We start from the raw sequence: 14,694 nt of genomic DNA, 5'->3' as shown, positions 1-14,694 counted from the left end.
AAAAAACTTACCTTTTGTAACTCTAAACCAGATATATCTACAAAATTAATTTGGATTGACTAGTGAATTATACCAAACATTTAAGAAAAAAAAAATAGTAACAATTCAACATAAAATTCTAAAAAACTGAAGAGGAGAGAATACTCAACTCATCCTATGGGTCCAGCTTTCCCACAATACCAAAACCAGACAAAGATATTACAAGAGAAGGAAATTACAGACCAATATCCTTCAAGAACACAGATGCAAAAATGCTAAACAGAATTTTAGCATGACGAATTTTAGCAAGAGAGGTGCAGTGCTTTCAAGACTGAAATGATGTTGATGAATTTGGAGGTGTAATATTTTTAGGGCACTTACAAGTAGAACTACATGAACACCCTGGGGAAAGGCAAAGGACACGTGAAATTTGGTGGCTCTGAATTTGCTGGAGTCAGGACAATGCCAATGTCCACCGCAAAGCTGGCTGGCTGCAGGGAAGGCCTTGTACCTGGTCCAAGAGTCTGTCAGCCTGGCTCCCAGAGACATCAGGAAACCTATCTTTGTTCTCGTTCACAGCTCTCAATTTGGGAATATACTAGAACCAGATGTATTTGCCTAAGAAATATCCTCATATGACCATACTTGGAGGTCATATGGTATTCTGAATAACCCCAAGATTCATGAGGTGTACCTGCCTTAGTCCCCGACACATAGTCAGACTAGTCTACCTGCAGAACTGCTCCAGCTCGATGCTTGTGAATGTGAGGTTAGAGCTGGAGGGAGCACTTGAGCTTCTAAAAGGACTAATGAGACCTTCACTCACTCTGTGTGTTCACTGGTGAAACTCATACTTCCACGGTTTCTGATCGAGTTGCCGCTGCTGTTTCCTGACTGCACTGACTTTCTTTGGTATCCTGTCGACAAGAAAACCTTCTATAATATAGAAGGGGTCGCCTAAGACCATCGGAAAACACATGTATAATTACGTATTGTTTTTGTGATTAATCACTATGCTTTAACTATGTTCAATTTGTAACAATGAAAATACATCCTGCGTATCAGATATTTACATGACGATTCATAACAGTAGCAAAATGACAGTTATGAAGTAGCAATGAAAATAATTTTATGGTTGGGGGTCACCACAACACGAGGAACTGTATTAAAGGGTCGCGGCATGAGGAAGGTTGAGAACCACTGTGCTAGAGAAATGAGAAGTGGTCCTCTACTCACTGGGGAAGGGAAATTAATATTAGAAGTGATCCAGCTAACTTAATTCGTTAGAGTATTGCTAAGGAAGACAGAAACAATTTGATCCCTGAGACAGGTAAAATTTGCTTTACAAGAGAAAAACCCTGCCCAGTAACTAAAATAAGGGCAGTGACACAGTTCAAAACTGTCCCCTGATCGGAAAAGTCAGCTCCAGTGTCAGAATCTCTAAATAAAGGTTCAGGCATTTCACCACCCGATATAAAAATGCATCCTAGTAACTAAAGATAGTAATGAGTTGTAAGAAGGTATTTCGACGAAGGTGAGACCACCCGACAGGGTCAGTGGGGAGCCAGAACTCTCACCCTCAACCAGAGGTTAAGTGACATACCTGGCAGGTCTTCCCCAGGCCCATCTCATCTCCCAGGATGCAGCCATTCTGATAATGGAAGCGCTGGGCTAGCCAGTTGACTCCCTCCAGTTGGTAAGAGCGTAGGTGAATCCCTAGAAATAAAAAAAAAAACACAGCCAGTCCAAACGGCAAATATCTCAGCACACACACACACAGGCTACATTCTAAGGCTTCCACTGAAGGATAGGGCCTAAACCCTATACCCCCAACATTACTGGCCATATCCTCTGCTGGGAAGTTACAAATACGTAAACATCTGCTGACTTCCAAACTACTTTTTCAGCAGATTTAGCCACCATTATATTCAAAGCCCAGTATTATGGGATCCACATGACAGATGAAAAAGTCAACTTGGGAGTTGGCCTCTAATACTGCCTGCCTCTAATGCTAGTGTCCATTCTAGGAAATGAGGCATTACTGATGCAACATAACCACAAACAACAACACATGAACTGTACCTGTGTCTGCTTGCTTAATTGAAACCATTTGAATTTTGGGGAAAAAAAAAAGTAAATAAGAAAAGACTAAATTATGCTTCAAGAGAGATGCAGTGCTTTTAAGATTGAAATGATGTTGCACAGAGGGTGTTTAACAGTGTGCCAGGGCCGGAGGAAAAGTCTGCGATCTACTGTGGAGCTTCTGCTGTCTCTCCTCTCTCCCTTGGGGAAAGAATATCCAATTTCAGAAAGCAGCTATATCTTGGGAGAACGGAGGACCCCAAGCATACTAACAATTAACAAAACTGTAATTTTGTGCTTTGAACTCATGACCTTTAAAAAGAAAGTAGGCCATATATAGTAATTGTAGAACATCTGGGGGGGAAAAAAATGTTATTTTTATTAAGCACTTACTAAACACCAGGGAGAGTAGTAAACACTTTATATAAGTTACCTCCTTTAATACTTATAATAACCCCATGTGGTCGGTATTATCTCCACTTTGTAAGTTAGAAAATTCAGCTAATCAAAGAAGACTAACATGTGAAAGACCAACATGGCTTCTGGGAAGATAGAGATTTTTCTTTTCACCATTTCTCTTGCTAATGCAACTAAAAATCCTGAATGTTACAAACAAACAGAAGTCAACTCTGAAAAGGTGGAGAGAAGAGGCAGCCCAGCTAGTGACCTCAGGCCCCAAGGAACAACAAGGTGATGAGTTCCAGGTTTCGTTTTGCCTCATCTATCCCAGACTTGGAGGCGAGAAAATTAACGACCCAGAAGTGCCTGGACTCTACCCCTAGGAGATCATATGAGCCCTCTCCAATACCCCCCTCGAAAGCGGTGTCACAGGAGGCCTTGTGGAGACTCAGGACCTTTATCATTGTCCAGAGGTAATGAGACCAACTGGGGAGCCACACTCTCACCCGCACCCAGAGGTAAGGGGGCGCCCCCTCCCTACCCTCGGGTGTCAACAGAGGCTGAAAGGTTTGTTCTTCGTTGACTTTAGGGAAGGAAGGGCTAGTAAAAGTAAGAGGGACAGTTATGTGCGGTGATGAACTGATCAACTTGGCTTGGATGCATATTTTAAAATACAGCTGGGGGCGGGGAGGAAGGGGAGGGAGTTAGTTGGGGGAGGGGGTAATTCTCCAAGAACTGCGCATGCACAGTAAGTAAGAAACCTGCAGCTGGGAGCCGAGTTCTGATCGTTTCACGAAACTAACTACGGAAACCCCAAGAACAGGCCTGCAAACCCAGCGGCACAGAAACTGCGAACCCCAGCCCGCGGGCGTCAGGACATCCGCCGCCTCTTCAGAGGAAGGTGTTCCCATGAGGACAAGGCCTCACCAAGCTTCCCCTCCGCTGCGCCCCGTGCCGGGGGCCCGAAATCCCTCTCCAGCTGCGCCCGCCAACCCCGCGCGCGGCACCGGCGGGGCCATGGCCACCTGGCCCCAGGAGGGGCTCCTGCCCGCCCGGCCCCGCGGCAGGTGCGGGAAGGGAAGGGAAGGTCCTGAGTCCGCAGGGAAACAGCCCACAGGACGGCCCCCTCGCGGTGCGGCGCCCAGCACCGCTCGTGGCGCGGGGTCCTGACCGGGGAGCGGCGCGTCCCGGCGAGGTGTCGGCCGGGCGGAAGTGCGCCCGGGCCACTGACCTGTCAGGCCCCACTGCCTCAAGTCCTCCTCCTGCACCCGCGCCGCCGCCCGCGCCGCCTCTGCGCGGCTCTGGGTCTGCAGGGTCTGCAAGAAGCCGGGCTGATCGCCCTGGCGGGTCGCGGCGTCCGCGCGCTCCTCCATCCGCCCGGAGCGTTCCGCCGCGCGTCGCCCCGCGTCGCTTCCTTCCCGACGCAACTGGGTCCACCCGCCGCCAGGGGGCGCGTCCGGCGCCGCGTTCTGGATGCGAGCGCGGTTCCGAGTGACCCTGCGGGCGCCGCCGGGGCTCCCCGCGGCGGGGTGCACGCCGGGCGGGCCGCGGGCTGCGCGCTCCTACGCTCCTGGTGGTGCTCACGCGCGCTCCCGGCGACTGGCGGCCGGAAAACGCTCCCCCGGGGGGTCAGCGTGTACTGGCCCTTCACTGGCTCAGCTCGACTGCCCCCTGCCAGGCGCTCGGCTAGGCTCTGGGGCTATAGAATTCAATGAGACGTCGTCCCTGCTGCCCTCCCGCGATTCCCGACGAGATTGCAAAGGCTGGAGTGCTGTCAGTTGACACTAATCATAAATTCCTTTCGGCCCTGATATCTTAATTTGCTTCCTGTTGACTGTAGGCCATAGTTAGGAACCCCCCAATGGTAGTCAAGTCACCAAAGCTTGTGCTACAATGGATTTCTCAAGTGAATTATGGGGAGCAAACTGAAGCAATGTGTTGTGAGATTAGGGGTCACCCAGACTCAAGAGCTTTGAGTGGATTTATGATGTGGTAATTTATGATTAGTAGTCTACCACCAACACAAATACTATAACAACCACGTAGCTGCATTTATTGATGCGGTTAGAGGCTCTGCCCTACGGCCTTAACATGTGTTTGTTTTCTCATTGAACCCTCAAAATAACCCTATAAAAGTCCTATCATTGTCCCCACATTACAGATGAGGAGATTGTGAATGGTCATTGGCAAAGCTGGAACGGGAACCATGTTATTCTCTGGATAACGTCATTAGAATACTGTTCTCACTTACATTAATCGTGATGCTTCTGTCTTCGGGAAACTCAGACTGAAGTTGCACTTCACCCCCATCCTCACCTACCCTCAAAATAAAAGGAAGAAATCAGTTGTGAGCTACAAAAGAAATGACTTTGGGTTGATTTATAAAAACTCAAACACAAAGCACTGTTTTTGGAAAGCTAACTTTGTGTCCTGAGTCATTTTGTAAATACTGACTGAGCACCTACCATGTGCCAAGTGCTCTGTCAGCACTGGAGACAGGCCACTCGTCACAAACTTAATTTAAGCAAATCAAATTAAGCTTATATTTTAAAAAGGAGGAGACAGGCAATAAACAAATGAAACCCAAGCCGTGATCAATGTTAAGAAGAAGGAGAAACAGAGTCATAGAATAGGGCTACATTGATTTCCTACTGGGGTATTTTCTCAAAACCTTAAGATGGATTTATATCCTTTGCTGGCTTCTCTTGAGGGGCTTCTGTCCTAAGTGGCGGGTGTAAATGGATTATGAGTCCTGGTGTCTCATTGGACTTATTTCCTCCCTTCAAGACTTTGTGGGTAGACATCCACTAAAGCACCAATACTAACCACCTGCCACTCAAACAAACGGGTGTTTATTATTGTCAACTTGACGTACGTCTGTTCTAGCATTATACTAGAGATGGGGTCCTAGCTGTAAGCTAAGTGTTCTGTTGGTATATTGAGTCTGGCATCTAAAATATAGCTAAGTGCCTGGTCAGTGTGGCTCAGTGTTTGAGCGTCGACCCATGAACCAGAAGATCACGGTTCAATTCCCATTCAGGGCACATGCCTGGGTTGTGGGCTTGATCCCCAGTAGGGAGCGTGCAGGAGGCAGCCGGTTGATGATGCTCTCTCATCACTGATTTGTGTGTGTCTCTCTCCCTCTCCCTTCCTCTCTCTGAAATCAATAAAAACATATTTTTAAAAATAAATAAATAAAAATAAAATACAGCTAAGAGAAGTAGCTGAGAAACTCCAAGTCAGTTAGTGAGATGATGCCTCTAAGAGTTTTATTTGGGTGCTGTATGAAAAGAGTATATAGAAAGGGACAAGGTAAAAGCAGGGAGACCCTGTAGGAAACTACTGTGGGAGTCTGGGCAAGAGATGATAGATGTTGGGCCAGCATGGTGGCAATGGAGGTTTGAGTAGTGGTCAGATATTAGATATATTGCTAAGGAAGAGCCTGTAAGATATCCTGATTGAGCATCTGAGAGAAGTAGAGAAATCAAGGATGATTTCAGGGATTTGACCTGAGCAAATAGAATAGTTTCCATTTATGGATGGGGGAAGACTGAGAATGAGGAGTTTTGAGGAACATCAAGAATTCATTTTTGGACAGAGTAGCATTAAAAAAGTTATTAGATATCCAAGTAGAGATGGTGAATAATCAAATAGATTAATTTGAAGTTCAGGGGGAAAATATATAAATATGGAAGTCATGATTATAGGATGGACCTTAAACCTTGGTACTAGATGCTACACCCTAAGGGAGGACAGGAATTATAAAAGAGACAAAGCCTTGTACACTAAACTAATAATTAGAAGTCAAGAAGATGAGGAAGAACCAGCAGAAGAGACTAAGAGCAGCTTATGTGATAACTAGAGGCCCGTTGCAGGAAGATTCCTGCAAGAATAGGGCTTCCTGTGGCCTTGCTCCCTCCCTTCTCCGCTGCTTCGCTCCCTTCTGCAGCACTTGGCTTCCTTCTACACTGTCTTCAGTCTTCACTCTGCACCTGCATATGCAAATTAACTGCCATCTTTGTTGGGTTAATTTGCATACTCGTCCTGATTGGCTGGTGGGCATAGCGGAGTGACACCAATTTGCATGTTTCTCTTTTATTAGTGTAGATATGAGAGGCAAGAGTGTGGTGTCCCTGACGCCAAATAATGAGGAGTTACAAAAAGAAGGAAGTGGATTGTCTGTGTCAAAATGTAAAGATAAGGTAGAGAAATAACCACTGGATCGGGTAATATGGTGGTCATTCATGACCTCAACAAGAACAACTTCTGTATATTGTGGAATAAAAAGCCTGATTGGAATGGATTTTTAAAAGAGAATAGGAGGAAAGAAAGTAGAGGCAGAATGCCTCACAACTCTTTCAGAGAGTTTTGCTATAAAAGGGAGCAGAATACTGGGAGCAGTAACTGAACAGGGATCTAGAGCTAGTGGGAGGTCTGGAGGACAGATGTGACCGCTGCCAGACCTATGAGCTGGACCCAGGCCAGAACGGAGATTGCTTCACACACACACACCCCTTAGAAACTGTCTGATCATAATTGATATTCATTCTGCCCCTCCCGTCTCCCTCTACGTGCTGGTTCCTGGTCATTGTCCTGACCAGATCAAGCATGTAATTTCCTGTATATGGTACCATTACTATCCCCTCTTTTATCTTCTATAATTCTTTGAGGCCTATCAAAGAGACCTGTTTTGTCTTGAAGGCCACCCAAGACACACCTCATATGTAAGTTTCCCATAATAAACTCTACCATTTATGAAACTAGAGTGACCAGCCTCTTTCCTTAGTTTTTCCACACCCTCTGCTTATGGAGGTAGTTTTTACATTCTTGGGAATTTTCCCTGGGTCTGCATGTACTCACAGGAGGATTATTTTGTTTCCACATCATTGATATTAGAGTATGTTGAATGCTCATACGAACAATCCAGTAGAGAGAAAAACTGATGCTGCTGCAGGAGTGTTGTCCATGACTGAGCAGAGGTGTGACCAGTGCACGAGTGGAGGGGTTGGCCTAGGTAGGAGTAGGGACAGTCGTGCACTGGAGCATGTAGAGGACAGAGTTGTGGTGGGTGTAAGTACGTGGAAGATCTCTTCTGATTGTTTTAGCTGTCTAAGTGAAATAAGAAACAAGGTCATCAGATGAGCTTGAGGAAGGAGAAGGAGTTTTTGGAGGGTTGAGGAGGGAAAGGTGTGAGATAGCTGTCTGGGGAAGGGGGGAGAGTGAAATGATTAGAGAAATGTGGTAGCATTGCCAAGCAGCAGCAAGGGACACTTGAAGTTCATGGTCATGAGACCAGTCAGCATGGTGTGTGTTAGGTGCAGGAGGGAAACAGAGAACCGGATCTTACCAGGGTTGGATTTTTGCCAGATGAGTACAGCAGAGAGTGATTACACTGACCATATATCCGGTGTCTTGAACAGAAGTGAACAAGGCAGATAAGATCCCTGCATTTATGGAGCTTAGATTCTAGTGATGGAGACAGACAAAAAGGAAGAGGCTAAAAAAATAAGTTATCCGTATTAGTATTAGTGCTAATAAGATCATTAAACAGTGTGATGAGCTTAAGAACAGGGTGGGATGCAGCTCTTGATGTCACAAAGAAAATGACATTTGGGCTAAGATCTGAATGATAATCAGGAAGAAGAGTGTTCAAGGCCGAGACCGGAAGGGTATAGACGTTGAGGCAGAGCTAGCAAGGGAGTAATAGATTTTTTAATTGGTGAGGGTACCCTTGAGGGGACTTGTCACTGATTGGATATAGGGCTGAGAGAAAGAGAAATGTTGAGATTGACTAGCAGAGCCTTGGATAACTGGGTGGATATTGATACCACCGCTGAGAAAGGGAATACAGGAGATAAAAGATAATAATTTCACTCTTAGGATAGGTTGAATTTGTACCTAAACAGTGACTGGCACATAGTATGCACTCAGTAAGTATAGTTGAGTGTTTGAATGAGGTGTCTGTTGAACAATTCTGAAATCCAGGACCTGACTGTTATAACCTCACTGTACGGAGAGGACATTTCACGGATGGGCAAACCAAGGCACCAAAAGTTTAGGCAACTTGTCCACTTTTCCCAGTGCACCAGTGTTAACTGCCAGAAGAGCGTCCTGCCCCAACTCCTTTTCATTCTTTGTCCAGGTTATATAATCATGGCGTTCATATTAATTCTTTATTTTATAACTTCACTGAGCGGGTACACACCTGGCAACAGCAACTCAATAAGATTAACGGTAATCAAATCACGCTAACGATAGGTCTTCGTATCTGCCAATCCCACCAAAGCAAGCATGAGGAAGCACAGATTGGCGAACAAGTGTGTTTGCTATCCATTATGTCCCTGACCTGGTGGGTCAAAGAAGGATGCCAGCTGGCAACATCTAGCCGGTTAGATATGGAGCTTGAGTAAAAGCTGTGGCCATGGGTGAAAATTTGTACAAACCTCTCTTTGAGTACATAAACTTAGACCTTTGGGTTCAGGTTAGGATTAGGTCAGTGCCCTATGGTGGAGCAATCACTCTACTGGAGTGAAAGAGAGTTTAGTTTTTTCCTCCCCCAAAAAGGAAAAACTGTATTTTGACATTTGACATAATCATACATTTTTAGCATCAAATCACACATTAATTTAAAATGAAGAAAACCAGGGAAATATATTTAAAAAGAGTGCCCCTTTAAATATATCAACAAAGTAAGTCTGCTTTATAGGGCTCTTACTCAGTCTCATCAGAAAATTGCCACTCCCTTTTATACCAAAGGTAATGCTTTTACACTAGAATATTATCAAGTAATCTTGAAGGACAAAATCCAGAGATTGTAAACTATCAGCTGTGCACCAAAGTTTGCCCACAGTTCGGTTTACTAGTATTTTTCTCACTAATGCCTTTTGACTATCAATCATGCCTTGCCACCAAGTTAGTGACACCCAATTTTATTCTTCCTGTTTTTTAAAAATATTTTTTATTGATTTCAGAGAGGAAGGGAGAGAGAGAATCATTGATCGGCTGCCTCCTGCACGCTCCATCTTGGGGATAGAACCCGCAGCCTGGACCTGTGCCCTGACCGTGGATCAAACCGTGACCTCCTGGTTCATGGGTCAGCACTCATCCACTAAACCATGCCTGCCAGGAATCCACCTAGTTAATCCCAAGCTTTTGAGTTTGCCAGTTAACTTTTGTGACGTATTTCCACAGAAGGAGCAGGACATCTCAATAATAAAACCATGAAGCTAAATGTTTCTATTGACTCAGTCTACAATGAAATATAGTTAAACAATGTGATCTTGCTCCCAGAGGCTCTGAGTCTAAGATCTCTCTCCTTCTCTGGTTGGCAAGATCCCAAACCCATATTATACCCTAACCCCACAAACTTTGGGTCTTAGGTTTGACAAATGAGCACACTTGTTGCACACATGTCTGTATTCTGAAGCACTGTTATGAATTTGATGCAAAGGAGTTCTCCCCCCTCCATTCTCCCAAACTGGTCAAAACTGGTATGCACAATTATTCTTCATAATCAAAGAATTGTTTTTTTAAAATATTTATTTACTAGAGGCCCAATGCATGAAATTCATGCAAGAGTAGGCCTTCCTTCCCCAGCTGCCAGCACCAGCTTCCCTCTGGCACCTGGGACCTGGGCTTCCCTTGCAGCCCCCCCACTTGGTCCGGAAGGTCATCCGGAAGGATGTCTGGTCTAATTAGCATATTACACTTTTATTATTATAGATTGATTTCAGAGAGGGAGATGGAGAGAGAAACAGAAATGTCAATAGAGAGAATCATTGATTGGCTGCCTCCTGCATGTCCCCCACCGGGGATGGAGCCTGCCACCTGGGCATGTGCCCTGACCTGGAATCAAATCGTGACCTCCTGGTTCACAGGTCGACGCTCAACCACTGAACCACACCAGCCAGCTGGGTCATAATTAGAGTTTTAACAATCAGAGAATGCTTTTGGAAGGCCTATGATACATAATAACTTATAGTGGGAATAATAATAGCTACCCTATCATAATGTGTGAAAATTAAATAATTTTTACAAGGAACTAAACGCAAATCTGAATGTCCAGGGTATTGTGAAGGACCAAAAACTTAAGTTGGGAATGAGCCTGGTGATCACCCAAGCATCTGCCTCTCACCCGTGGAGACACAGGACAATGGGAGTTATACCTCCTGTTGAGTTCCAATCATAACCTCATTTTCTTGGGGAATCCACATCCAAATATTCCACAGTGTTTTTCTCTTACATGCATGACCCATAAATACAGGAAACACACACACACACACACACATACTGTGTGGAATATCTACTCGTGGATAGTGAGCTTTGGTAGACTGTACTACTGTTCCTACCATTCCCTTTCTCCCTATTAAAATGGTTGTACATCCATGCCTTCACCATATGACGAAAGTGCCTTCCAAAAAGCAGAGTCCATATGATTTGCCTTGGTGAGTGAAATTCAAGTGGATGTGATGTACTCTAGTCTCGTATATGAACTAAAACCTTAAATGTGCTTGCTTAGGCTGTTTCTACCCTTTGCCATGAGAACTATACAAAACCAAAATAGGGGTCATGCTGGTTAAAATCTTCCCCAATCTTTCCATGTCAGGATAAACTCACCTCATTAAAAATAAACTTTTAAAAATGTCATATATATATTAATCCATAATATGGTATCTCAGAGTCCTTCCCCATCTTGATGACCATTTATTAAGTTATTTCAAAATGTTTACTATTAATGCCAGCTAACACTTGTTGAACTCTATGAGCCAGGCCATGTGCCAAGCACCTTGCAACAGCCTCATTTTACAGATGAGAAAACTTAAATACAAACTGTTAACTTGCTTTCGGTTAGAAAACTAACTAGTGGTAAAGCACACACAGTCTGGCTCTATCATCTAAGTTAAACCCCAAACAATTCTGCAACAAACATTTTTGTTTTTACATATGTGCAACTATGCCTGAAGGAAATCTTGCAAGGGAATTGATGGATAAAAGGAACTTACAATTTTGATAAAATCGTTCCACATGAAGGCTTAATCAATTTATCTTCCACCCACAGTGCAACGCCTATTTCCATCGCTTTCCAGTTCTGAATATGACCAATCTTTGTGTTTTATTTTGTTTTGTTTTTCTGTCTGAGAATAGACATCTCATTGCCTAAAATTTGGTTACACATCTAACTGAAGATCTTTTCATAAACTGATAGGCCATTTTTAATTTCTTCTTTTTTAAAAAATATATTTTTATTGATTTCAGAGAGTAAGGGAGAGGGAGAGAGAGAGATAGAAACATCAAGGATGAGAGAAAATCATCAATTGGCTGCCTCCTGCACATCCCACACTGGGGATCAAGTGCAACCCAGCATGTTCCCTGACCAGGAATCAGACTGTGACTTCCTGGTTCATAGGTCGATGCTCAACCACTGAGCCATGATGGTCAGAGTTCATTCTTTTTTTTATAGCTGAGTAATATTCTATGGTATGTATGTACCACATCTTCTTTATCTACTCATTTATTGATGGGCATTTGGGTTGCTTCCATAGCTTGGTTATTGTAAATAGGACAGCAGGTGGGAATGCAGACTGTGGAAAACAGCATGGCGTTTCCTCAAAAAATTAAAAATGGAACTGCCATTTGACCAAGTAATACCACTTCTAGGAATATATCCCAAGAAAACAGAAACACCAATCAGAAAAGATATATGTACCCCTATGTTCATAGCAGTGCAATTTACAATAGCTAAGATTTTGAAACAGCCTAAATGCCCATCAGCAGATGAGTGGAGTAGAAAACTGTGGTACATCTACACAATGGAATACTATGCTGCTGTAAAAAAGAAGGAATTTTTACCATTTGCAACAGCATGGATGGACCTGGAGAACATTATGCTAAGTGAAATAAGCCAGTCAGAGAAAGATAAATATCACATGAGCTCACTTATATGTGGGATATAATGCTACACATAATTAGATGAACAAGAATAGATCCAGAGCCCTGACAGGTTTGGCTCAGTGGAATGAGCCTCAGCCTGCAGACTGAAGGGTCCCAGGTTCGATTCCAGTCAAGGGCATGTACTTTAGTTTCAGACAAAATGCCCAGTAGGGGGTGTGCAGGAGGCAGGTGATCGATGTTTCTCTCTCATCAATGTTTCTAACTCTCTATCCCTCTCCCTTCCTCTCTGTGAAAAATCAATAAAATACATATTTTTAAAAAAGAATAGATCCAGAGACAAATGGCAGGGGAGGTGGGGGTTAGAGAGCAACCAAAGGACTTATATGCATCCATTATTAGCATAACCAATGGACACAGACACTGGGGCGGTGGGGGCTTGCCCGAGGTGGGAATGGCTGGCGGGGGGGGGGGGGGGGGGGGGAGTCCAATCAAGGAAAAAGGAGACATATGTAAAACTTTAGACAATAAATAAATATTAAAAAAGAAAGATAAATACCACATGATCTCACTCATTTGTGGAATGAATATAAGGACATTATAAACCAACAAAAGTAGATATAGAGGCAAAGAAGCATTGAACAGACTGTCAAACTATAGCAGGAAGGCAGGGGAGGGTTGGGGAGGGGCAAGAGCTCAAACAAAGGACTTGTATGTGTGCATATAAGCATAACCAATGGAAGCAAGACGGTGGGGGCATGTGCCAGGGGATAGAGGGGGCCCGGGGGGGAGGTCAATGGGAAAAAAAAGAGATATATGTACTACTATTTGTAATACTTTAAACAATAAAAATAAATAATAAATAAATAAAATGCAGTTCAACTAGAGTGTTGTAAAGGCAGAAGTTAGGCAAAAAGAAAAGGATGCAAAAAGAAAGGAGATGAGAAATGGAAGGACTTGTGACTAAATTAGAAGTGAAAATGTCCTCCTAGCCCTAGCTAGTTTGTCTCAGTGGATAGAGAGCATTGGCCTGCTTACGAAGGGTCCCAGGTTCGATTCCGGTCAAGGGCAGGTACCTCTGTTGCAGGCTCCTCCCTGGCCTGGACCCTGGTCAGGGCTGGTGCAGGAGGCAACCAATCGATGTGTTTCTCTCACATCGATATTTCTCTCTGTCTTTCCCTCTCTCTTCCACTCTCTCTAAAAGATCATTGGAAAAATATCCTAGGGTCAGGATTAAAAATATATCTATAATAATAAAAGCGTAATATGCTAATTAAACCAGAAGTCCTTCCCGACGACCTTCTGGAAGAAGCCAGGGCTGCGAGGGAAGCCCGGGTCCTGGGTGCCAGAGGGAAGTCGGTGCCGGCAGCAGGGGGAAGTGAGGGTTGGGGGGGAGGCCTACTCTTGCACAAATTTCGTGCATCAGGCCTCTAGTATATATAGATTTATCCTCCTAAAGGGGCAGTATGCACAGCGATGGAAAGCTCAGGCTTATAGCTAGACTGCCTGGCTTGCATCCCTTCCCACTTACTTGCGAAATGGGGATAATGATGGTATTGCCTCACAGGGTTGCTGACAAAATTGTGTCCATTCCCATTTAGCCATTCGAGCCATTCCAGGTAAGCCCTTGAGAAAAGATAAGCATTAACTCCATAAACAATACCTGTGAGGTGAGACCAGTAAGCCAAAACCCAGGGCTGTCATTGGCATCCAACCATCTCGAGCAAAGTTGACTCAGAGTAGTAGAAGGTGAGCAAAGACGGGTTGCATCAGCCACAGCCTACCTCCCCAACAACCCATCAGAACAGATTCCTGGGATGGGCCCTGATTGCAACCCGGCGAGTGAAATCATACTTGAAACATTTAAGTTACATTTTAAAAGCAGATATGTTGTGGGTTTTAAGTCCACGTGCAATGGCATAAAACACTTTTTAGAAGTATTTTTGTTTTATTGAAATTTCCAGCCTGTGCTTTGGTCTTCTCCACCAAACTACAAGCTCCTCTAAGTGGGAACTGTAATCCACTCGGCACCCTAGGCCAGCACCCAGCTCAGTGCGTGGGTATTTTAGAGTAAATGTCCGTCAGTACAAAGAACCGAAGATCCAATCTGTGAAGTATGTGGGGGTCAGGGTGCGGAGCAGACGAGGGACCGGGGCCTGTATATATATATATATATATATATATATATATATAAATTTGATTTTTTACAGAGAGGAAGAGAGAAGGATAGAGAGTAAGAAACATCGATCAGCTGCCTCCTGCACACTCCCTACTGGGGATGTGCCCGCAACCAAGGTGCATGCCCTTGACCGGAATCGAACCTGGGACCCTTCAGTCCACGGGCCG

General features: G+C 44.4%; 1 protein-coding gene across 1 annotated transcript in view; it reads right to left on the bottom strand.

Annotated features, from left to right (window-relative positions):
- CHD1L (chromodomain helicase DNA binding protein 1 like) overlaps positions 1-3,898 on the bottom strand; it is a 46,250-nt gene extending 42,352 nt beyond the window's left edge. Inside the window, exons 1-2 of the mRNA XM_070396328.1 lie at positions 3,692-3,898; positions 1,583-1,695 (exon numbers count right to left, since the gene is read on the bottom strand). Of these exons, the coding sequence (XP_070252429.1) occupies positions 1,583-1,695; positions 3,692-3,833 (255 nt within the window). The 5' untranslated portion in view covers positions 3,834-3,898. The remainder of the gene's footprint in view (positions 1-1,582; positions 1,696-3,691) is intronic.
- Positions 3,899-14,694: the final 10,796 nt, after the last annotated feature.

Source organism: Myotis yumanensis, unplaced genomic scaffold, assembly GCF_028538775.1.
Source record: "Myotis yumanensis isolate MYYU_CA2020_CCGP unplaced genomic scaffold, mMyoYum1.0.hap1 SCAF_17, whole genome shotgun sequence".
Classification (NCBI taxonomy): Eukaryota; Metazoa; Chordata; class Mammalia; order Chiroptera; family Vespertilionidae; genus Myotis; species Myotis yumanensis.
This window is presented reverse-complemented; position numbering and strand designations above follow the sequence as displayed.